This window comes from Peromyscus californicus, unplaced genomic scaffold (genome assembly GCF_007827085.1).
Source record: "Peromyscus californicus insignis strain IS unplaced genomic scaffold, ASM782708v3 Scaffold_19__1_contigs__length_69161282, whole genome shotgun sequence".
NCBI classification, from domain to species: domain Eukaryota; kingdom Metazoa; phylum Chordata; class Mammalia; order Rodentia; family Cricetidae; genus Peromyscus; species Peromyscus californicus.
This window is the reverse complement of record NW_026294491.1, coordinates 10,292,060-10,314,843: the sequence shown is the minus strand read 5'-3', so window position 1 is coordinate 10,314,843 and position 22,784 is coordinate 10,292,060. Positions and strand designations below refer to the sequence as shown.

Below are 22,784 nucleotides of genomic sequence, written 5' to 3'. Positions count from 1 at the left end.
TCTAAATGATACAGGGGCCATTCTACCCCTAGTCCATCCCAAGGAACAGCTCCTTCAGGAATCCTAACACAGTGAGAGACAGGGCTGAAGGGAGCCCAGTATCCTGGAGTACATGCTGAGCTTGTCCGGGTGCCTACCCCTCCATGACATATGGGTCGTGTGGATTGGGTACCACCACCTGATCCTGTGGGTAGGGTGGTCCTCACTGAGCCCTACGAGGGCACAGACCTGTCTGGCACCCAGATCGTCACTCTCTTCCCCATCCTCCACCTTGTCCATGGGGCAAGTTCTTACAGGCTCCTCTTTGCCACTTACTCAGGACAGGTGCTCTGAGGCCTTGTCCTCCAGGCCGTAAGCAGTGGCCTGAGGGTACAGACAACTGATACAAGCAGATATGGGAGTTCTCCAGTTCTCCCTGAAATTCTTCAAGCTACCTAACCATCACTTGCAAATAATTTGAGATGTGTCCCTGTGCTATCTAATCACAAGGACTCAGGTGTTGGACCAAGGTTGCTGGTCAGTCATTCCCCTTTGGACCCTGGCCCCTCCCCATTTGTTCTACTTTGCTCCTAATGTGCTTTAGGCAGTGACCCCTGCCCTGCACAAGTACTCCACCAAAGCCCATCAGGAAAGAGGCTGGCTTCGGGGATCCCCGCCCCCTCCTACCTCACCCCAAGCTGCCTGCGGCCTTCCACCTGCTGAGCATTAGCTTAGTGTCCCTGCTGGAAACGGGTTCGCGGGTTGGGGGGGATGTTAGAGGATAGGGGTGGGGGTGAGGTGGGTGGCCTAAAACAGTCAGGCCAGCCTTCTGTCCCTGTTAACAGAGTCTGGTTGACAGAAGGTGTGTGCCAGCGCGCGCACGCGACAGATGCTCCGTGCCTGGGGCCTGGGGTCTCCTTGCACAGCCAAACACAATCCACCAGTGCCTTTGGGACCCAAAGACACTGATACAGAAACGAGGGGCATGCAGAGCTGGTGCAAGCAGCGCAACTCTAGCCCGCAGTCCGTGGCTAGCCAATGCCCTAGTTCCTGGACTGCTTTAGCAGGTGGGCCCGGGGCACGGGTTTTCAGACGAGCCTGAAAGAGCCCGAGCAGACTTCTGCGCGCCTGCAGGGTCAGGGGCGGGTCCGGGGAGGGGCCTCGGTCCTAGGCCCGGCAGTCACCTCTGTCCTCTGCGCTCGATCAGACCAGGCAGTCTGCTGTGAGGCACGACCTAGTCCAGCCGGGTAAGGGGCTCGTTATGGAGCTCAGGCCGGCCAGGAGAGCTGCGGCGCCGAGGGATCGGGTGAAGAGCAGTCTGGGTGGAGGGGGGCGGGGGACAGGAGAGAGGTGGCGTAGGGAGGAAGTATAGGAGCAGGGACGCAGGGACAGCGTACTGAAGGGGAAACGAGTCTAGAGATGTAGGTAGGGACAGAGAGTAGAGACTGGCCGACGCGCCGCGGGTCGCCCACGCCTCAGGGAACCACGTGATGCAGGCGGTAACTAATCGCAAAGTGTGGAGGGCGCATGCACAAGTCTATTGTGGGCGTAGCTGCGGGTGTGACCAGGTGTTTGCTCCACCCCCTAGTAGTCCCGCGGCTGCGCTTCCGGCCCGCCACGTTGGCCACGCCTTCGGGGCGTGGTTAGCTTAGGTAGTCACGCCTCTCCATGTTGCCCTTGGGCCTCTGCGCGGGTTTGTGGGTGTTGTAGTGCGCGTGTGCGCGATCCAGACCGCCGCTGCCAGTTGAACCAGGTACGGGCCTATGGGGTGTAGTGTTGGGGACATGGATCGATTCTGAGTGCGTGGGAAGCAACGGGATAGTGCAAGGCGCGGTTCTGGTCTTTCAGGCGTCCTAGCGATGAAAGCGGGGCTCGGGCTGAGTTCTACACGACAGGGGACCAGAGGATCCCTGGGGGTACTGAGGAGCTCTGGGCAAGGTTTGCGACGTGCCTAGAGCCCGTGGAGTGAGTGGAAGGCGCATGCGGGGTCCGCTGGGTGGAAGCCCGGCAGAGGTCTTTGGGATGCATAGGAGCAGTTAGGTGGGTGCGGGACCCCGGCCGGTGTCTGTGAGGTGTCATAGTCCTTGTGCGAATGCCAGGCACAGGCGAGGACCTCAGCTTTGCGAGCCTACGCTCCGGCGCAATGATCTGAGTGCTGGCGGGCACCCCAGGCGCATGGTTGCAGAACCCTCGCGAGGGTAAATTCCCCAAGCCGCCTAGTGGGACCTCAGAGCGCCATTTCTCTCCTTGTCGTCCCCCTGGAACCGAGTTCTTTTGCCTTCGAAGTACCTTCCTCAGGTCAGGAATCACCATGTGCGCCTGCCCCCCGCCGCCGCAGAGCACGTGTTGCCCGCAAGGAAACCCCACTGTCCACGCCTGGTACGTGGCACGCCTCCAAGCCCCATTGTTTAGCGCAGAGGTTTTAGGCACCAGACAACTCTAACAACTTCCCCTTGGAACAAGAGATGCCTGCAGCCTGCACAGCTGTCTTCAGCCAGTCTTTCGTGTGCTTCCAGCATCTCTGGACAGGAATGATTCCCAGGGCTCAGTCCACATTCCCGTTGAAAACTCCTGAAGAATCTGGCTAATAGCCTAGGCATTAAACCATATTCATGAAACTCCTCACCCTGTAAATGTGCTCAGCCCCAATCTGCCTGTCTTCAGTATGCAGGTCAGAACCTAAGCAGGCCATTAAGGAAGTTGTTTTGTGGCTTCCCTCAGTGAAGACAGACGAAATCCTCACAGTTGACTTAGCTGACTTTTAAAAAGTAGCCTTCTCCCGGGGAGACTTGAGGACACACACACACACACACCCCAGCAGCCCAGATGGACTGAGCAGAGCGCACCCCCCGACTTAGCAGAGCCTCATGAATCCTCCAGGCCTGGGAGCCAGATGCACCTCTAACAAAGCACCTGTCCACTTCTTTCTTTCAGAGAGGCCCGTGTTCTGGATAGGCCCAGGAAAGGGTTGATTCTGGGCATCTGAGCCTGCAGCAAAGCTACATTCAGCACTCAGCTTCCACAAGGGGAGGCAACAGTGCTCCCCGCTATCCTCTTAACACGGGCATTCCAAGATTAAAATGAACCTTCCTGTTTTAAGACAAAATGAAGGTGCTGTTTGCTTTTCGCTTTGATTTTCGGGGTGCCGTGGGAATTTTGGGAACAGCTGTGTTCCACACTCCCTCCCTGCTCTTCTCATGCAGGTGCTAGGTTGGTCAGAAAGGACTGTGTAGTGCCTGCCCCTCCCCCGCAACACAACCCTCCTGGGCTGCCAAGGATTTCTTTCAGTTGCCTGGAAGAGGTTGCAAGTTATGGAGCAACACTGTGCTCCTATGGCATCTGGAGTCCAGGTTCAACCGTTTGATTCCTGCCATGCCGTAAGCTTCTACACCCAGTTTCTTCAACTAAGCACATGACAGGATCTCCCATCTTGCCTCTCAGAATGGGTTTTGGCTGAGCTGAGCTGAGCCTAGCTTTGCTAAGAGGAGCAGCCTGGGTTCTGCTGTAGAGAGGGAAGGAAGGCATTGCTTCATAGGTTGAGTGGAATAAACTGACAGGGGCAGTCTCTGCATAGGTAACAGCCTGGGGGGCTCACCTTAGCCTTCCTTCCTGGAGGTGCTGAGAATCCAGGCTGAAGCCATCTTGCCCCAGGCCATGAGAGACGGTGCCAAACAAGAGTTTCCATCAGTGCCGGTGCGGAAGGTAGATTTTTGAGGAGGACCCTGGACTCTGGGCCATTATCCTGAGCAGCAGCTTCTCTTCTGGCTGGCCTATGCCTAGCCCAGGACACAGTGGAGTTGTCACCTCCGGGACCTCGAAGTTCTGGGGAGTGTGCATTTCTAAGCTCTCGGCCCCTAGTTCCATCCAGCGCACTTTAGCCTGTGGGAGGGTGGCGGAGCTGTGCCTGCTGCTCTGGAACCGGGGAAGGCAGGTCTTTACAAAATGTTTCAAGTTTGAGCAAAATGGCAGCTGGGGGGGGGGGGGGGGGGGGGCAAGAGGCCTGGCAGCTCCTCTTCCCGCCTAGCATGAGGGTCCCTGGGCTGACTTTGGAAGGAAAGGTTATCATAGAACAGGCAAACCTTTCTTCAAAGCTAGGCAGCACCTCCTGGCTAAGATCAGGGAAGAGCCAGAGGGTGTCTTAGGAGCTTAGGGTGGGGACTAGAGATGGAGCCTGTGACTTTATCAGGAGCCATTTCCCAGTCACCAGGCAACTAGGCATTTCTGCTGAACGGGTGTTCATGATGGAAGGCATGAGCTGAGCAGTGGACTGTAGACTTGGAATTGGTTCCCCAGAGAATGGGAGATGCCCGAGTGTGCTCTCTGTGTCCCCCTTGTCAGTCATGTGGTCTGAGAATAGAAGCCCAGAGGCTTGGGCTAGTCACTAAGATTTCAGTGGATCTTACTGTGATGTAGTACTGTCTCCTTGAACAGATCTGAGTGTGGGCTGGTGTTGTTTTTTACTCTTTTTGGGGGGGTGGGGGCGCCACCCAGCTCCCAAATAAATCACACACGGAGGCTTATTATTCCTTATGAATGCCTGGTCTTAGCTTGGCTTAGTTCCTACCAGCTTTTCTTAACTTTAAATTAACCCATCTACCCTTTGCCTCTGGCCTTTTCCTTTTCTATTCTTGTATACCTTTCTTTGTTTCTTACTCCATGCTGTGCAGCTGGGTGGCTGGCCCCTGGAGTCCTCCTCCTTCTCTGGCTGCTCCTTGATCTCCCTTTCCAGATTTCTCCCTCTATACATTCCCTCTGCCTGCCAGCCCCTCCTGTCCTTTCTCCTGCCTCGCTACTGGTCAGCTCTTTATTAGACCATCAGGTGTTTTAGACAGGCACAGTAACACAGATTCACAGAGTTAAGCAAATGCAACAGAAACAAAAGTCATACACCTTAAAATATTCTACAGGCTGGGTGGGTGGGTGTTTTCAGAACCTCAGAGGACAAACAGGAGTCCCTTTCTTGGGCCTTAATGAGCACAAGGACCGCTTGCCCATCTGAGCATCGGTCGGGGTAGTACAGCTCTGCCTGTCTGATAATCCTAGATATGCAAGTCATATGGGGCTCCAGGAGTTCTTTGAGTGACCCTCTACCAGCTGTGGTGGGACACCTGTTGAAGTTCTAAAGCCAGATCTTCAGACAGACCCCTGGGTAGGGCCATGATGAACTCTCACTGTGGTGTAGAAGCCCCGGGAGTCTGTGAGGCTATATGTATGGAATAATACGGAGTTTGCTCTTTAATGGTGTCTGATAACTTCTGCTATCCCTGGATACAAATGACACAAGTAAAGGTGTCCTTTTTACCTCTGGGGACGGCACCTTTCAGATGAGGGCCAATTCCTGGGGACCCCTAAGCCCACACTGGGCACAGAACCCTAGAATCGGCTACCTTCTCGGCCGCCCCTTAGCTTGGGAGCTGCTTTAGTTGGACAAATGCAGTTGCCATGGACAACTAATTGCCTGACCTGGCCAGCCCCAGCCGTGTGTGTTGGGGAATGGCTTAGCTCTGCTTGCACCTGCCTTGGCCTCTCTAGAGGGGTCAATGCCAAGGGCTGGACCTCCTGGGTGCTGTGTCCTCCTTGGCTGTTTGTGTAGCTCTGAGGGAAGTTTTGAAAAGTGAGGCCAAGCAGAGCAGAGGTCAGAATCCGTCCAGCTGAAGTGCTGTAGACTGTGTTTGTATCTTCCCCAGCCAGGCCCCCCTGCCTGGCTGCTTGTTTCCATTTGGGTCCTGTCCCAGGCCCTGTAGTTTCCGGGGCTACTTGGTGCCCTAGCTTTTTCCCAGGCATTCTTTCCTTCTGGACCTCTGGAATTCTGCACCCTGGCTCACCCTTGCAGCTCCCAACAAGCAAGCCCACAAACCCCTGCTTCCTTACTGGCCCAGGCATTACCTGGTTTCTCCCTTGTCACAGAGACAGGACTTAAGGAAGGGATCCTGGGCAGTCCATAGAGCTGCATGGCGTGACTCTGCAGTCCCCGTGGGAGAGCACACACTGAGGGCCCACGGGTCACTTTTCTTTCTTGTGCCTCCGTGTTTCGTGGGAACTCAGAGGATGCCCTAGGTCTCAGTGTAGGGTCCATGGGCTGAGAATCTGGACCCCCCCCCCCCCCAAGTTCTTACATCTAGGGAGTTTTATTTGCCCCCTGCTCAGGGGTTGGAGAGGATGCTACCCTAGTCCAGATTTGCAGACACTTCCTAGAGCAGGCTGTAGCGAGGAGCGGAAGAGCCTGTTGTAGAGAGGCAGGCCGTGAGCACAGCTCCTCCTCCACCCTTCTGGCTCCTGGGCATCACACACCGCTGACCTATCTTCGTCCCACTAGTCCCTATATACGATGCCCAGCCTTTACTCCAGGATCAGGCACGCAGCTTTATGTCAGCTCCCTTTTGACTTACACCAGTGCCTCATACAAAAAGCCTGAAGCGCATGGACGTATGACATAGAGAGGTGCAGATGTACAAATGAGCCAGGATAACTTGGAGTCCTGATGAGGAGATGCAGCTCCTGCCTTTCTGTTGGGAAACTGGCAGCACTCACCTGTACCAGAGCAGCCTGTGTCCAGGACAGAATCAGCGAGAGAAAAACACACTGAGTAGATTAGTTCTCTCATGCACCACAAATACCTTGGGCCTGTAAGGTGTGGTGAGGTCAGAAGGTCAGCAACTGTACGGGCCACTGGTGGCTGGACTTGACCTGCCTTTGGGAGGAGGCCTGTAGTCATCTGAACGTCAGATCCAGCCCCTCCTCAGGCTTCGGTCTGTTTGACTCTAGGAGTCCTAGAGGAAACTGTGGAGTCCCTCAGGTCAGCTCCTACTGTGTCCCGGAACCCTTCCCACAGCTTGCTTTGCCTTGCCCCGTGGTGACTGTCAGCTCCGGGGGGACACCTGCCTCTCCCACTGCCCCTCCTTCCCATGACAAGTGTCCTTTAGAACTGCATTCCCCTGCTGTGGGAAGAATGCAGATGGGTGTATTTGCAACCACCCCTGCTGACCTCCAGGTTGTGTCTTGGTGCACACCTGGTGTCTTAGCCTAGCAGACCCTCCTGTTTTCTCAACACTTGGGATACTGCTAGAGCAGTAGCTATCAACACCTGCTGAGGCCAGCTGTTCCCAAGACCTGTGGGTCCATGGGGTGCCAAGCCCTTGAAATGAGTCTGAGGTGCTCCCAAACCTGAATTTTAAATGTTACTAATTTACTTAGTAAAGTAAGATAATCAGTTTCCATGACTTCAATTAGTATTTAATAGGTCTAGGTGGCCGAGGCTTTGATTGGTTTGAAGACTCCTGAGGCTGAGCTGTGCTGGCCTGCTCTGAAGGATTAAGCCTCTGGTAGTTCTCAGGTTGGCAGAGCAGGTTGACAATTTGGGTCTGGGGCCAGCAGCCACCCAAGGCTAACCCTGGGTCTCAACTGAAAGATTGGGAGGGAGAGGGTACCTGTGGGCTCCTTCACTAACCCCAGATACTTGGCTTTTCCTTCCAGGTGGAGTATCATCTTTGGTCACCAAGTCTCATGAGGACCTGGGCACCATGGTGCCCACTGGCCAGGGGGCAGAAAAGCAGGCATGCAAGGAGCCCAGGCAGGACCATGAACTCCAGTCCTGGCGATGCCTAGTAGTCTATCTCTGCTTCTTTGGCTTCATGGCACAGTTGCGGCCTGGGGAGAGCTTCATCACGCCCTACCTCCTGGGACCAGACCATAACTTCACAGCGGAGCAGGCATGTTGTCACCGGAGGGTAGGGGAGCAGCGGTGTGGGCTGGGGTTCTTTCCTGGTTTGATCTATGGGCCGCCGAGGCTGTGGGAGGTTCCAGGGGCCAGAGAGACTGGGTTGGTTGTGGACTTGGCTCCACCCTAACCTCCCGCCTGCTTCAGTGAGCACACAGAGGGGCTTGACTTTGATTCGTTAACCCAGCCAGAGAGTGGGTCACTGGGGTCCATAGAGAGGAAGCCTGTGCCTGCTTTGGGGCTGAGGGAGAACGCAGAGGAAGGAATGCCAGGTGGCTCATCCGCCATCCTAGTGAGAGAGCCCGTGCCCAGCCACGCCCCTCCTCGCTTGGCACCTGCCTCCCGCAGGGACTTAGCCGTTTATGTAAAGAGATTATTGAAGGCATTTTCCCTCTTACTCAGCCATGGGGACAGAGGGTCCTATTGAAACTCTGCTAATGAGCTTAAATCCAAGCAGACATGGAGGCGGTTTGTTTTTGAACTTGCACCTCTCGCTCTATAATATGGTAGGGCGAGACGGAGAAGGGTGAGGGGAAGTCTCTGAGGTCCGGCTCACCAGCTGCCTGAGGCAGCCTGCAGCTGGCCTGGGGGGGTGTCAGCTTGACGCCTCTCCTACATACTGACTGACCCAGGTTCTGTCTCGGGTCCTTGTTGCTAGTGACTGGGCTGAGTCAGCTTTAGTGTGGGAGTTGATGGGACCTGAGTCCCAGCCTCTGGGAGCCCAGGAGTGCCCATCCAGCTCCCTCCCCTGTGTGCACATGAGCTGGATCTAAAGTGAGAGCTAAGGGGGCCCCTGCTGAAACTCATCCTGGCTTAGGAGGAGGTTCTAAGCACATCCACCTCCCGGGGAGAGGTCAGGGGGTCATCTGGGCCTCACTGGGATGGAGGCTCTCCCTGCAGAGCATCCACAGAGCCTAAGGCAGTTAGTTGGCTTGGCCTGCCCACCTACCAGTGGGCCCTGGCACCTCCCCAGGGAGCAATGTGGAGTCTGAGGCGATGCCTTCTGACCTCTGCCCTGCAGCAGGTAGCTCCCCCGTCACGTGCCACAGCAGGAGCCAGGTGAAGGTGGCCACCAGAAGTTGGCCTCAGTAAAGGCCGTGAAGGTTGGATTCTGCAGGCAGCATGCCCAGTCCTGCCTTATGGGGTGGAGTGGAGGGATGGCCTTGTCCTCCCCCCCGGCCTTACCTCCCTCCCGTGTGTCCTGCCTAGTTGTCCATTGTGCTCCCCCACCCCACCCCACCCCAACCCCGTTACCATTCTCTTGCTTTTCCTCCTGTAAAGGACTGAGGACACCAATCTGTGTTGGTGTCTACTGGCCACCGTGCTGTTTTCTACTTAGGTTTAAGAAGAGTGCAGAGCAGAAAGCCTAGGTTAATGCGGCCCACACACAATGCATGGTGGTGTCCCCCGCAGTTGGCTAGCGTTCTGTGAGTTGTGCCTGGGGTCTGCACTTTCTTGGGCTGGAAGACTGTCTTAGTTCCTAGACTCCCTTGTACCCTGAACAGCCTGGGTGTGGACGTGGAAGGGACATGTGTGGTCCGTAGGGAGACAGGGGCAAGGTAGACTTTGGCTTGCTCACTCAGTACTCAGTAGAGCAGCCAGTGTCGCTAATAACCGGTGTTTGCCTATCCACAGGTGACCAACGAGATCATTCCAGTGTTGCCCTACTCCCACCTGGCCGTGCTGGTCCCCATCTTCCTGCTCACGGACTACCTGCGATACAAGCCAATCCTGGTCCTGCAGTGCCTGAGCTTTGTGAGCGTCTGGCTGTTGCTGCTGCTGGGCCGCACTGTAGTGCACATGCAGCTCATGGAGTTCTTCTACAGCATCACCATGGCCGCGCGCATCGCCTACTCCTCCTACATCTTCTCCCTGGTGCACCCGTCCCGCTACCAGCGCATGGCCAGCTACTCAAGGGCATCGGTGCTGCTGGGAGTCTTCACCAGCTCTGTGTTGGGCCAGGTGCTGTTTACCTGGGAACATGTCTCCACCACCATGCTCAACTACATCTCCCTGGGTTTTATTATCTTCAGCCTGGGCCTCTCCCTCTTCCTAAAGCGCCCTAAGCACAGCCTCTTTTTCAACCGCAGCGCACTTGTGCGCGGAGCCTTGCCCTGTGAGCTGGACCAGATGCACCCGGGCCCTGGCCGACCAGAGCCTGGGAAACTAGAGCGGGTGCTGGGCACTTGCAGGGACTCCTTCCTGGTGCGCATGCTAAGCGAACTGGTGGAAAACGCACAGCAACCACAGCTGCGCCTCTGGTGCCTCTGGTGGATCTTCAACTCGGCGGGCTACTACCTGATCACCTACTACGTACACGTCCTGTGGAAGAACACTAACAACAACCTCACCTACAACGGCGCCGTAGATGCTGCCTCCACACTGCTGAGTATGCACTGGAGGCCCCTTGCCCTTCCCAGCTGGACTGCAGCAGGCCTGTAGTCCAGCCCTACCCCTTGCCCTGGGCTAGACCACCAACATAGGCTGTCCTATCCTTTGCCCTACCCTGCCCTTGTTCCAGGGCCACCCTAACTCAGCCTGAATCCCTGCCCATCTCTCCCATGGGTCTACTTGAGCCCAAGCTCAGCCATGATTGATGCCTCCCACCTCCAGGCGCCGTCACGTCCTTCTCTGCGGGCTTTGTGAAGATCCGCTGGGCTCTGTGGTCAAAGTCGGTCATCGCAAGTGTTGTAGCCATCCAGGCTGGGCTGGTTTTCTGTATGTGCAAGGTCAAAAATATCTGGATGCTCTACGTGGCCTTCGTGCTTTTCCGTGGGGCCTACCAGTTCCTTGTGCCCATCGCCACGTGAGTAGGATGGGATGGGGAGAGGCTTCTGGAAGGTTCTGTTGGGGAGCATAAAGCAATGTGGACAGTTATGTGGGAGGCCCTATCCATCTAGACACTCTTGGCTGTGTCCACTGCACTAGCTTCCCCGGGCTCCACAACCCCTGTAAGGACAATGGTTCCCCTACCTCCCCCAGTTCCCTCCCATCTCTGCCAGTCCTTCCTGAACCTCTCTATAGTGCTGCTGACCCACAGACCACCTAAAGTTGACTAGCATCCCATCTCCCCTCCCCTGCTGTCCCTTATCCTCACCTTGGGGACCCTTCTTACACTGTTTTTACCGGCATCCCTCCCGCTTCTTTTGGCCCGCCCCCCGGCCTGGACTTGTCCTACTTGCTCGCCCAGCTCCTCTAAATGCGGCTTCCAAGTTGCCCCTCTGAACACTGTTTCAGAGACTCTTGGTACTGACTGCAGGTGATCACTCCAGATTGCACGGACATGCTTTTCCTGAGACCCTGTCCAGGCTGGAACTGAGAGAGCAGCACATCCTGCTGTGTGTTGAGGACACACAACTCAGGCCACATAGGCATCAAACATCCTAACAGAGCTGGGTGTAGTGGTGCACACCTTTAATCCCAGAACTCAGGAGGCCGAGGCAGGTGGATCTCTTTGAGTTCCAGACCAGCCAGATACATGGTGAGACCTTGTCTAAAGGAAACCCAAAATATGTTCACAGACATGTACTCATATCTCCAGACAGGCAACACACATACACCATCCACTACATGTGCACTGGCACTATACAATCTATGTTTACAGTATACATGTATATGGGTTAGCATACCACATCCTACACACACACACACACACACACACACACACACACACACACACACACACGTCACGTGTGCACAGATTTCATACACCATTTGTACTTAGCACTTGCACTGTGAGTAGCATATATACATGTACTCACACCACACTCAGGCACCTGCCTTCTTTGCCTCCCCATTCTCTAGCCCTTCTGGGAAGACCTTGGTCTTACCTCCCAGGGCTGCATAACTCTGCCTCTTTCCCTGCTTGGACTGCCTTTTCACATTTTCTGGCCACGTGGCCACTGGCACACTTCTCTGGCCACATACTCCTGCCTCCTGAATTGAGAGCACCTTCCTGTTCCCAATCTCCTGGACAGTCTCTCTATAAACATGTCCTGAGCCCCATTCCTTCCCTGGGTCAGCTACTGATGATTGGTGGGTAGAAGGAGGGAGAGGAGGGGCTGGGACCTGGGGTAGCGCCACTATGCACAGATCTGCTGGATTGGGGCTGGGGTAGGGGACTTTATGGCTGCGGATGGGGATCTTAGAGTTGTGTACCCGGGAACTTAGCTCTGAGTCTGGTGGCGGGTAGGGTTGCATGACTTGGTACGTTGGTGTTTCCCTGAGTAGATGCAGGAGTCTCCTTGGCTCTGTGTTTATTCATTTGTTGGTTTAATTAGATAGGGTCTCACTATGTAGACCAGACTGGCCTGGAATCACAGAGTTCACCTGCTTCTGCATCCTGTGCTGGGAAGAACGACATTGTCACCATGCCCAGTCTGACTCTGTTCCTGCCCCCGTCCTACTCAGTGAGTTTGATCACAGTATGCTTTTTGCCTCCCAGTTTTCAGATTGCATCTTCCCTGTCTAAAGAGCTCTGTGCCTTGGTCTTCGGGATCAACACATTCCTTGCCACTATGCTCAAGACCTCTATCACACTGGTGGTCTCTGACAAGCGGGGTCTGGGCCTCACAGTCGAAAGTCAGGTAAGCCCCAACTTCAGCTTCCTATCCTTGGGGGAGGGAATCCCATCGCGTGGTCTTGGCAGGGCCTCCTGGCATCCACTTTCTGTGGTCCATTCCCAGGGGACTCAGATCCATTGTCACTAGAGTATACAGAATGTGGCCCCCATTGGAGCAGGAGGTGAGACTGTTGGGGACAGGCTCACATTTCCATGGGCACTTGATGTGGTGAGGTTAGCCACTTTATCTATCCATGTGCACCCACCCTGCTCCTGTCCAGGTTGGACCTCTGGGACTTGGAGCCCCCAAGTTGCTGGGCCTCCAAGGTTGGCTGAGTTGAGGAGTCCTTATCAGACCTTGTATGTCCTTACCTGGGCCTGTGTCTGAACGAATGCTGTCACAGCTCCTTGTCTTTCATCTCACATCTGTCTGTGGTTGTCAAGACCTGATGGATTTAAGCCCAAGGTGGATGATATCTGAAGTGTTCATATCCAGGAGGGAGCTAGGGCACAGCCCCTTGGTTGGAGCTGGCATCAGATGGCATTGGGCTACTGGCCCCTCTTGGGGTGCCTTCAATGTTCCCATCACAGTCAGTGTTTTTCTTGTATCTGAGAAAACTGACTATTCTGTGATAAGGGCATTGTGATGGAGGTACTGGCCAGCTCCCAAGCCAAATCGGCTTAGTAGTCAACACATGAGGAGGGATGGTCACCAGGCTCCTTAATGACTGCCCCAGGCTGAAGCTGGGCAGTGTCTTAGCAACCTCTGAAAACCGATGGTCTTCCTGGAGCCCAGGTTTCCCTGGGCTGGAGGCCTGCAGGTTAGTATGCGTCATGGAGAAGTCCCAGCGCATGGAGGATCCCTAGTTGGCACAGTGGCCTTGTCACTGTTGAGTCTGGCTGGCCAGTGAGCTGGCCATAGATGGAGCAGGTGCTTCCACATGCAGGAGCAGGCCATCCCACTGGGAACCTACCTGGTAGGATCTGAGTAGACCTTTGAAGTGGGAATACCAGAGTCCTGCCATTTAAAGCTCGGACTGCCTCCAGCCCGGCTAAACCACTCAGTGCATATCCCCTCAGGCTGAATCCAGAACAGTCAAGTCTTGCCTGGCCCATAGGGAGGTAGATCCATACTGAGCAGGACACATGATTCCTCATTACAACCCAACTGCTCTTGGGTTCATAGGAGTCTTGGGTTGACCCCATGGTACTGGGTGAGGTCGAGGGTGGGTTGGGCTAGGAAGGGCACAAGTTCCCCCTGGAGGAGACTGTCTCTGTCCTTAGAAGAGTGGTGGCCCCTAAAGTAGAGGGAGCTGTCCAGAGAAACCCCAGGAGGAACCTAATGTGGCCCCGGCTGTACTACACTTAACATGTGATTTGTCTTAATCCCTGACCTCTAAGGCCACTGTGCTCCCTCTCTCCCTCCTTCTCCCGCCATAGCCTGCCTCACATTCAGCCTTTGGGAGCCAAATGGGTGGAGCCTGAGGGACTCCTTAGAGACAGGTGCTGCCTTGTGCTCCCCTTCTTGCTAACTCTGCTCCCAAACACCGCCCCGTTCCAGCTGCCCTGCAAAGGCCCCCTTGCCAATGAACCTCAGGAATGGGGTAGGGGCTCAGTAGGAAGGGGACTGGATCAGGTCTTTCCCAAAGGGCTAGCCACAAGAGAACTCCTTCCCTTCTTGGGGGTCCTTGGTGAGTCCCACTCATTGGCACAGACTATATGGAGGGGCCCCATGAGGGACGAGGGGCATTCTGGCTTTGGTCCCCGCTTCATCCAGTCAGATTATGAGATGAGTACTGGTTTTTCTCTCTGGCTAGTTTTCTTTCGAGCATTGCGTTTTTGTTCATAGTGATAAGAGATGCAGGCTCCTGCTCTGCCCTCCCACGCTTCATCCCGAGTTGGGAGAAGGGCTGGGGCAGGAGCCCAGGCAGTGGGAGAGAGCCAGAAACCACTGAGAACCAGGGTGGGACTTGGGACTGTGGCTGGGAGCCAGCCTGGATATTTGCTCAGTTTTTAAGTTTGGCTTCCTTCCACCCAGTTTAAGAGATCATGCAGAGACTCAGGTGCCTTGGGCTCAGTTCTCCTGGTTCTTTAGCTCAGCATCCTAATTGGGATGTTGATGTTCAGCCAAAATCCAGAACATTTCATTCCCTTGGGAGACACTTAGGATTTCATAGCTATAGCCACTCCCTTACCAGCCTGTGCCCTGGGTATAGGTGTTCTCCCGGGCGGTGGCTCCATTCTCCCATGTGTGTGCCCTGGGTATAGGTGTTCTCCCGGGCGGTGGCTCCATTCTCCCATGTGTGTGCCCTTGGCCTTCTCCTCTGAGACAAGGGCAGGTGGCTGCTGTAACTACTGCAGGCGGTCAGCGTGCCTGGGATAGCTGCTGATCTCGGAAGCGCAGTGGGCTGTGTTCAGTCTTTGGATAGTCCAAGTTCTCTCCTAGGTTTTGTGTGAATGTAGGTTTTATTTCTCTGGAATGAGAGCCCAGAAGCGGAGCTGTGGGTTCCCAGCGGGGGCCATTCCCATCGCACCAGCAGGGTATGAGGACCCATTTCCTCAGATCTTCATCAGCACTTGATGTTACTTTTTCCTATTAGCCATTCTCATGGGTTGTTTTAATTTGCATTTTTCTCTGGGATTTGCTTGTGAAACCACAGTTTAGTTTATGCTGTCTGTGCCTTTAGAAGCCAATAATGGTCTGATGTTTGGTGGCTGCATGTGTATTCCATTACCAGTTATGTGTAGTGTGGGGACTACATCACTGTGCCCGCTATCCTTGACAGGCCAGTTGCCCTGATGCTTTGCACATATACCTTCAGAATCACATAAGACAGTGTTAATCAATTTCGCTTTCACCATCAAATATAACTTAGAAGACACAAGCCAGGCATGCAGTGGATGCTGGCACTCGGGGAGCTGAAGCAGAAAGACCATGAGTTCAAAGCCACCCGAGCTATATAGTGAGCCTGTCTCTCAAAAAGCAGAAGCAAGAGCAGACAGAGAAAGCAAGGGATGGATGGGAAGGGTTTCGTTTGCTGTGGTGTCTCCTGTTAAGAGTCTCCCCTCTTATTCCATCATTTCCTCTTGGTTCCCTTCTTTGGCCTGAATGTCTCCATTTCTCTTTCATCCCGTATTTCTTCTGATACCATCTCCTGTTTTTGTATTTCCGGAGTATTGTTACTTCTGGCTGACCCATTTCATGGCGGTTGCTCTAAAACTTTGCTCAGATGACTTCAGTACCTGCTGACTGCTGGCTTTAGTGTCTCCAGAGGCCTTGGTGTGAGGTCTGCAGCTGTGGTGAGCTGCAGCAGAGGTCAAAGGCCTCTTGGTATTGTGTGTTGAAGCCAAGGGGTCTAAAGCCCTGGCAGTGCAGGCCGTCTGGGTAGAGGAGGAGTTCTGACTCCCACAGTGGCCCCCTCACCGCCCGAGGGCAGGGCGTCTTATTTCTGCTCAGTGGCATACCGTCAATTCCATGTGGTCCCCTCTAGTGCAGAGGGCAGTGAATACCTCATGACTGCCAGTTGTGTGCGCGTGCGTGTGCGTGCGTGTGCATGTGTGTGTGCGTGTGGTGGGTCCCCTCACCCTGAATGGTTGTTGCTGAATTCATGAGGATAAGGGTAAGAAGTGGGGTCATTACTACCCAACGGGATTCAAGTTTCTTCCCAGGAGTCTTGCCTGGGCCCCACCAACAGGTCCTCCCTTGAGTCTGGTGTGCCAGAGGCAGGGTCAGGTGCTTCCAGGGAAATTCCTGGAGTTGCATATTCTTGTCCTGGTACCTGCCCTCTAGCAGGGCTGTATCTGTGCCGGCTCCGTGGGCAGAGTGAGCGGTTATGCTAGACGGTTATGCTAGACTTCTGGCTGCTTCAGTTCCAAGATCCATGAAGCAAAAAGAAACACCCAGCACTTGCCACACCTTTAGTGGATCCTGAGATCTGGCTGGCTGAGACTTCTCTCCACCCCTGTCCCCCCACCCGTGGGTGTTGCCCACAGCATCTAGGGGTTTGATTGACATAGGGAGAATGGGGGAAAGGATGTCATCCCTGTCTCTGGGAGAACAAACATCTCTAATGAGCCATTTCTGAGTTTGCTCCAGGAAGCTCACCTGGCCCTTCAGGAAGGGACATGACCTGTGGCTGCCTGGCTCCTCTTGGTCACTGCTGTGCAGTGCAGGCCAAGGTTACGCCCAGTCTTGACTAAGGCCAGGACCTAGGAGCAGCCCTGGATCATTGTCCTGGTGGCCAAGGAAGTTAGTTCTGTGAATTAGAGCCAGGGTACCAGTCTCTGAGGACCACACGGATGCCAGACGCATACTGGGTTCTCTGGGAATCTTTGGGGAAGTGATAGGCACCCCTTTTGTGATTGGCCATGCTGTGGAAGACAGAGAACAAGGAACCAAGCCCCATGGTATCTGCCCCCCGGGTAAGGCCTATGACTCCTCTGGCTCCCTGGAGGCCGAATGATGGCAAACCTCAGTGGGATTCCCCGGGTTTGGGCAAGGGCGAAAGGGTGGTGGGTACAAAACCTGAGGTCACCCAAACTCCCAAACTCTCTCTTTCAGTTTCTTATCTACTCCTTGTACTTCCTGGTGCTGTTCATCATCTGCTTTGTGGGGGCTGTGCTGGATGGCTGGAGATACTGCCGGCGTGGTCACCACCAGCCCCTGGCCCTGGCCCAGGAGCTGAGGAGTCCCTTGGAGAGTTCTGTGCAGGTGCTAAGTGTACAGGATGGAGGCCTAAGGGGACTGCAGCCCTCAGCTCCACCACTGCTCTCAGAGGATGGCATAGAGGACAGCGTGGCAGACCTGAGAGTCGAAGCCAAGGCCTGACCCATCCTGACCTTCCTGGCTTCATCCCACTTCAGCGGGAGGATTCCTGACTCAAACAACCCTTCCCATGTACGCTCCATCATGAACCAGCCTGGGCCTGATGCTACAGACAAGGCTCCCAGTCTATACTGTCTTGAGTCCCAGGGCCTAAGACATGTCGGGCCCCTGTGTTGCCTTTCAGGAACCCTCGGTATGTCCACAGGAGGTCACCTTAGGGGCCACCTGCTTTAAATGAGGGACAACAGTTTGTCCCTACTGACAGCCTCTGAGGACCCTAAACCCAGCCTACTTTATGCTTTAGCTGTGGCCAAAGCCTGCTGGGGACATTCAGGCTGGCCTTGTGACATGCCAGGCCACTGTGAGCCTGGGTTGCCTATTGCTTGCCAAGAAGAGCCTGTGTTGGGGTCAACTGTGCCCACCAGGCCAGCCCGCCCTTAGCCCTTGGAAGCTCAGGACAAATCCCAGGGCTAGTGAGGTAGCCCAGACACCAGCCAAGGCACGCTGACCCTGCAGGGTGCTGGTCCTTCTGTGTGGGGTAGATAGATGCCTGTCCTGGCTCCTGGCTATGCTGTCAAACTCACTTCCACCATTGGAGGTGCTTGTTTAAATGACTATCTGATCCTTTTTTAAAATCAACTGACATTAAAATGGAGAACTACATCTGCTGTGAAAAGCTGGAGTCAGGTGGGCATCGGGCACATTTCCGACTGATGGAGTAGCGGCTTGGCCTGAGGAACGGGCCCTTTTCCCCTGCTGACTTCAGCCCAGAGTCCTTCTTTCTTCTTCCCTCCGTCCCTGAACAAGTTAGGACTGACCTGACAGGCACAGGCAGCCCAGAGGACTGCAGATGTACCAGCCTTGATTGGAATCGAGGTCCTAGAGGGGAATGCCTTCGGGGGCTTACATGGGAGGGGCCATCAGAGCCAGCTATGAGGTTGAGACTATCTGTGGCATGAGGACTTTCTCCGATCCTTTAAACAGATACCAGTATGAGGAGGTTTCCATGCTGGCCTGGTACATAAGGGCTGTGGTTGATTAGCCTCAACCAAAGCAAGGATGCACAGCAGAGATTAAGCCCTCAGTGTCCTTGAGTTGACCTCCAACTCCAGTGCAAGATCTGACACCCCCTAGGGCATGCAAGTAGTATCCCTCCTGGCTGGCAGTGATGAGTAACCAGGTCAGCAGAGAACACAATTGCTTGTCATGGGGTCTGCTGAACCAACTGTGCCTCAGTTGGACCTACCCGAAGGTCCACTTGGGAAAGGTCACCTCGGGGACCCTGGGCTGAGGAAGAGGCTGCAAGCAGGGCTGGCCTGATGGTCAGAACACTGGTCCGGCTGCATCCACATGTCTATCGCAGCCCCTTGGAAGCCTTACAGGCAGGCGAGGGCTAGTTCCATCCCTGCTGGGCTTGGGGTTCTCGTAGGATACGCCTGATGGACATAGGCATGTCCTTTGCCACAGGCAGAGACGGTGTGTGGCTAGCCCTCTGATGCCAGCCCACCCTACAGCCATTCCCTCAGTGGTACCCAGTGCAGCAAGATGGGGCTTGCTGGCCTTCACCCTCAGAGCCTCTCCCAGCAAAAGCCCTCCCTCACAGCGCCCCCCCCCCCACTCTGACCTGCAGCTCTGTAGCCCTCACCTGGCAACCTGGCCTGGCTGAGGACAGTCACTTCTCTTCTCCTGGGCCCTTCTGTCAGCCGTCAGCTGTCCTTTACTTGGCTTGAGGCTTTGGACATGGTCTCTGGCAAGCATGGTCCCTTAGGGTCAGCCTCAGCCAGGGCATGATAGTGAACACAGGTGGTAGGTCTGGGGCCCAGTGGTAGATTCCACTGGGGATCTACCTGGGGCCCAGGTAGATCCTCTGCAAAAAACTGGAGATTTATTTATTTTTATTTTATCCACGTGAGTGTTTGCTTGCACGTATATATGCGTTTCATTTGTGTGCCTGGTGCCTGTGGAGGCCAGAAGTGGGTGTCAGGTTTTCTGAAAGTGGATGGGTGTAAGTTGCCATGTGGGTGCTGGGAGTTGAACTCAGGTCCCCTGTAAGACCAGTAATTACTCTAATTGCTGAGCTCTCTCTCTCTAGCCTCCTCTACATGATTTTGAAGTCATCTTGTGTACACTGCTGGACACCAGGTGGAGGGTACTGTGATAGCATTTGTACACATCTGTACAATACACTGTCTACCTGTGTATGCCTGCGCACCTGTACATAAACACACTTGCATATGCCTTTGCATACCACTGCACACAGACATCTGTGTAACTAGGTATACTGTACACACACACACACACGCATTCATGCATGCCTAGACAGCCTTGTGCACAGCCACGCACATTTGTGTATAACTGTACATAGTCTATATACCCGTCCAAACCTGTGCACATACACACTTAACCATGTATACCAGTGTATTCATACACATGTATGTCTGCGTTTACCTGTTCGCACGTGTGCGTACAGGCCTGTATCCACGTACACATGACTGTGTGCTCACCTGTACTTCCTTTGCAGGACTCCAGCTGGGAAGTGCAGGGACAGAGGCTCCCAGGTCTCATTTTGGATGATTTGTCCTTTTTGTAACAGGGAAGGCAGCTTAAAAACCAAGTGTCTGTATAAAAGGTCATTTTTATTTGGTGCCTCTTTGAAATGGCTTCATATCACACAGAGTCACAGAACTAGCCCCACTGGATTTGTCCCAATCCTTGGACAATAGAGCCTGAGGCAGGCACAGTGGCTATGATTAGCCACTTGTGGCCCTGAGCACACATGTCCCTCCACAGGACGAGTGCTTAGTGCAGCTGCCGCGAGATTCGTGGACTTCAGGCTGGTGGGCAGGGAAGGACCGGGCGCTGTCAGACCCTGGCTCTCGGGCTTGGTTGGGCTTGGGCTCTGCTCTGGACAGGATCTCATGGGTCACCAGGGAGGCCAGTCCGAGAGACAAGCCTGAGGGTGGGCCCCATGTCACGTCTGGCCCCCAGCAAAATGAGCGTGTGGGCTACGTCTGATCACACTCCTGTTCTCTACGCACAGTGACAGGGTTCAGGTTTGGGGGTCACAGTGAGTACTGGGCTTGGAAACCTGCTCTGGCAGGGAGTGTTGTTCCTGGAGAGTAGGGGAGGCAGGAGGTGGTTCCTGCTGCTCAGCATGGATGGTCCCAGTTACTACCTGCCTGGACTACGGGCAGTAACTAGGTGGTGTGAGAGGAGAGTCCCAGCTGCCCTGTGCTGTCCCAGGGTCTGTCCCCAGCACTCACATGTGACTGTCTTTTGAAGGGTCTGTGCACAGGAAGATGCCAGGCTAGAGAAAGTCTGCAGATCTTTAGGCAGCAACCTGCTGACACCCAGCTGTGGCCTGACGTCACCATAGAGCTCCACCAAGCATGGAGGGAGATCTGTGACACAGACTGGCCACCAGTTCAAGTGGGAGAGGAAGGGCAGGAAGTCTATTTTTAAATGTTTAAAAAAATATACTCTTTGGCTTCCTTTTATTTCTTGAGGATTACATAAAATGTGAACTATACAGGATTGTAGCCCAGCCAGGCCCCAGGCACTGGCCAGATGCTCCCTGCACTGTGTCCATCCTTTGTGCCGCCTCTGTCCACCACCCTAGCTGGCAGAGGCCCTACTTGGAGAAAGAGGTCATGAAACTATTCTCAATGCACAGGACGATGTAGGTGTTGTGGCAGCTGGCAGCTTTCTGTTCCAGCAGCCTGCCTGACAGCAGTGAGGAGGCCTGACCTGTAGCCCCGCTAGCCTCCGTCCGCCATGTCTCACAGTAGCTCTCCATCAGCCTGCGTCCGCTGGAGTCTGAGCCATGCCATACACTCTTCTGAGGCCTGCAAGAAGGCATAAAGACCGTCAGCTATCTGCAGGCCTGTCCTTCCAGGTCTGCCCTCTGGGACAGAGAAGATGTGAGGCCAGCCACTATATTTGGGGACAGTGAAAGGCCCCTGTGATCTGGAGGACTTGGGTCCGCCTCCCAGATGTGTACTCTTGCAGAGGGAGAGGGTGTTGGGGTGCAGCCTGGGCCAGGGGACCTCTAGGCTGGCCTGGTTGCTGGAACTTCTGGCTTGATAAATGCTAGGAGTGAACTCTGCTGCCAGAGTTTAGCCACTCAGCTCTGCCTACAGCTCATGGAGGGGTCAGGAGGGCCCTCACAGGTGCCTTGGGGAAAGCAGATGGTCAGAGCTCAAGTACTACCCGGGGACACATTTGTCTAGCTCCCCAAACCACCCTTCAGAGAGCAGGGCCACTGGAGCAGGTGCCCGAGCTGCCAGGTACAGAGACCCTGGGTCTGACACCATTCTGAGGACAGTCCAGCTGCTTGTGAGCTTTTCAGGTGCATTCTGTGATCAAGGGCTATGCTAGGGAGCTGTCTTGCAGAATCCATACTTGTCTGTGGCATGGACATGGCTGAGCAGTAGAGGTCATTAAGTAGTCACGGGTGATACACATATCTGCCATGGCTTTGAGAGTGCTGACAGGCTCGTGTTCAAACATACTGTGACCACCATCCGTTCTCATGTTCCTCTAAGGGTCTATGATTGTCTGTAGAGACTGTGTCTAGAGACCCAGGTCTTGCCACATCTAATGCCGGGAGACCTACCAGGCTGGGTGTCTCAGGACGTCTCGGCCGTCGAAAGAAAAGATGCGGGCCCCAGGCTGCAGTTGACCCTGGGAGCCAGAAAATAGGGCGTCCCAGCTGGGAGATAGCACCTCGTCCTACAGGAGACACAGCCCCATCAGTCACCATCACAACAGGCCAGAGGAAAGTATCAGGGAGAGCACAAGAGACCAAGGAACACGTTGAAGCAGAGGGACCCTTTCTCCAAAGGTCCAGCCTGTTACAGTGGGGGACACCCTGCTCTCCAAAGCCTGAGACACTGGGATCTGTAAGTCCACATCATTGGTTCTGGGAAATACTGCTGCAAGGGCAGCAAGAATCCTGACTCTTTTCATCGGTAAGACCCAGGAATGAAGCCACTTGACAGGTCCTGGGGTGGAGGGGACAGACTTGGTGGCACATAGAAATGGCTCCAGGCCACTTTTGAGCTGTGTGGTCAGCAGCATAGGAACCACTAGAAACATCCACGGGACAAGAGCAGGCCCTGGGAGGTGCAGGGGTAAGAGTGGCTTTGTTGGGGACCTTGGGGGCATCTTGAGCCCCTGCTACGAATTCACACCTAAAGCCAGAGCGTGGGTACATTTGGGGACAGACATACTTTTGACCTCCCGGGACCCTCAGGACGGGCTCCACCCACCTTCAGGTTGACAATGGGCAGAGACCCACGGTCAGCCCGGCGCACGATACTGTAGAGGTCCTGCAGCCTGGAGGACAGGAAGGCACGGAAAGTACCAGTCAGCCCCACGGCTCGGGCCTGCTGGAAGCACTGGAAGTCGGCCCCACGGATACCACGCATGCCACCCGACAGCGGGCTGTTCAGTGCCACCAGGTGGAGCTGCAGGAAAGGTCGGATATGATTACACCATGAGCAGTATCTCATGTAACCTTCCAGCCTCTAGGCTGCACGGTGAACACAGGCAGAGCCCACTGAGGGCTGAATGGGCAAGACAACAGTAACTTCAGTAACCACTTTGATATCAGAGGCTGTCTGAGGCGCTGTGGTCCCAGCAGCACCCTAAGAGAGCCTCTAATACCCTTTCCTGTGAGCAGAGACAGGGGCCAGAGCCTG

At 54.8% G+C, this 22,784-nt stretch overlaps 2 protein-coding genes across 7 annotated transcripts in view; one reads left to right on the top strand and one right to left on the bottom strand.

Annotated features, from left to right (window-relative positions):
• The first annotated feature begins 1,151 nt into the window (after positions 1-1,151).
• Slc19a1 (solute carrier family 19 member 1) lies at positions 1,152-17,745 on the top strand. Of its 2 annotated transcripts, none has more exons than XM_052744603.1 (6): positions 1,152-1,226; positions 7,453-7,688; positions 9,332-10,085; positions 10,310-10,502; positions 12,141-12,282; positions 16,819-17,745. In XM_052744603.1, exons 2-6 carry the CDS (start codon positions 7,500-7,502, stop codon positions 17,083-17,085), a joined length of 1,545 nt encoding a protein of 514 aa, XP_052600563.1. In that variant the 5' UTR covers positions 1,152-1,226; positions 7,453-7,499; the 3' UTR covers positions 17,086-17,745. The 2 variants fall into 2 exon arrangements, with proteins under 2 accessions (XP_052600563.1, XP_052600562.1); XM_052744602.1 differs by lacking the exon at positions 1,152-1,226 and adding an exon at positions 1,603-1,732.
• Positions 17,746-19,699: 1,954 nt separating this feature from the next.
• Positions 19,700-22,784, bottom strand: part of Col18a1 (collagen type XVIII alpha 1 chain) — a 113,448-nt gene continuing 110,363 nt past the window's right edge. For all 5 annotated transcript variants that reach the window (XM_052744600.1, XM_052744598.1, XM_052744597.1 and 2 more), the window contains 3 exons: positions 22,353-22,550; positions 21,698-21,813; positions 19,700-20,927 (listed from right to left, as the gene is read on the bottom strand). In XM_052744600.1, coding sequence (XP_052600560.1) covers positions 20,714-20,927; positions 21,698-21,813; positions 22,353-22,550 — 528 coding nt within the window. In that variant the 3' untranslated portion in view covers positions 19,700-20,713. The remainder of the gene's footprint in view (positions 20,928-21,697; positions 21,814-22,352; positions 22,551-22,784) is intronic.

Bases quoted from the DNA above. Each gene is read 5' to 3' on its own strand.
- Slc19a1 (XM_052744603.1), top strand. From the start codon at position 7,500: ATGGTGCCCACTGGCCAGGGGGCAGAAAAGCAGGCATGCAAGGAGCCC. The intron at 10,086-10,309 runs GTATGCACTGGA...TCCCACCTCCAG, and splicing joins TGCTGCCTCCACACTGCTGA to GCGCCGTCACGTCCTTCTCT. The intron at 10,503-12,140 runs GTGAGTAGGATG...TTTGCCTCCCAG, and splicing joins TTCCTTGTGCCCATCGCCAC to TTTTCAGATTGCATCTTCCC.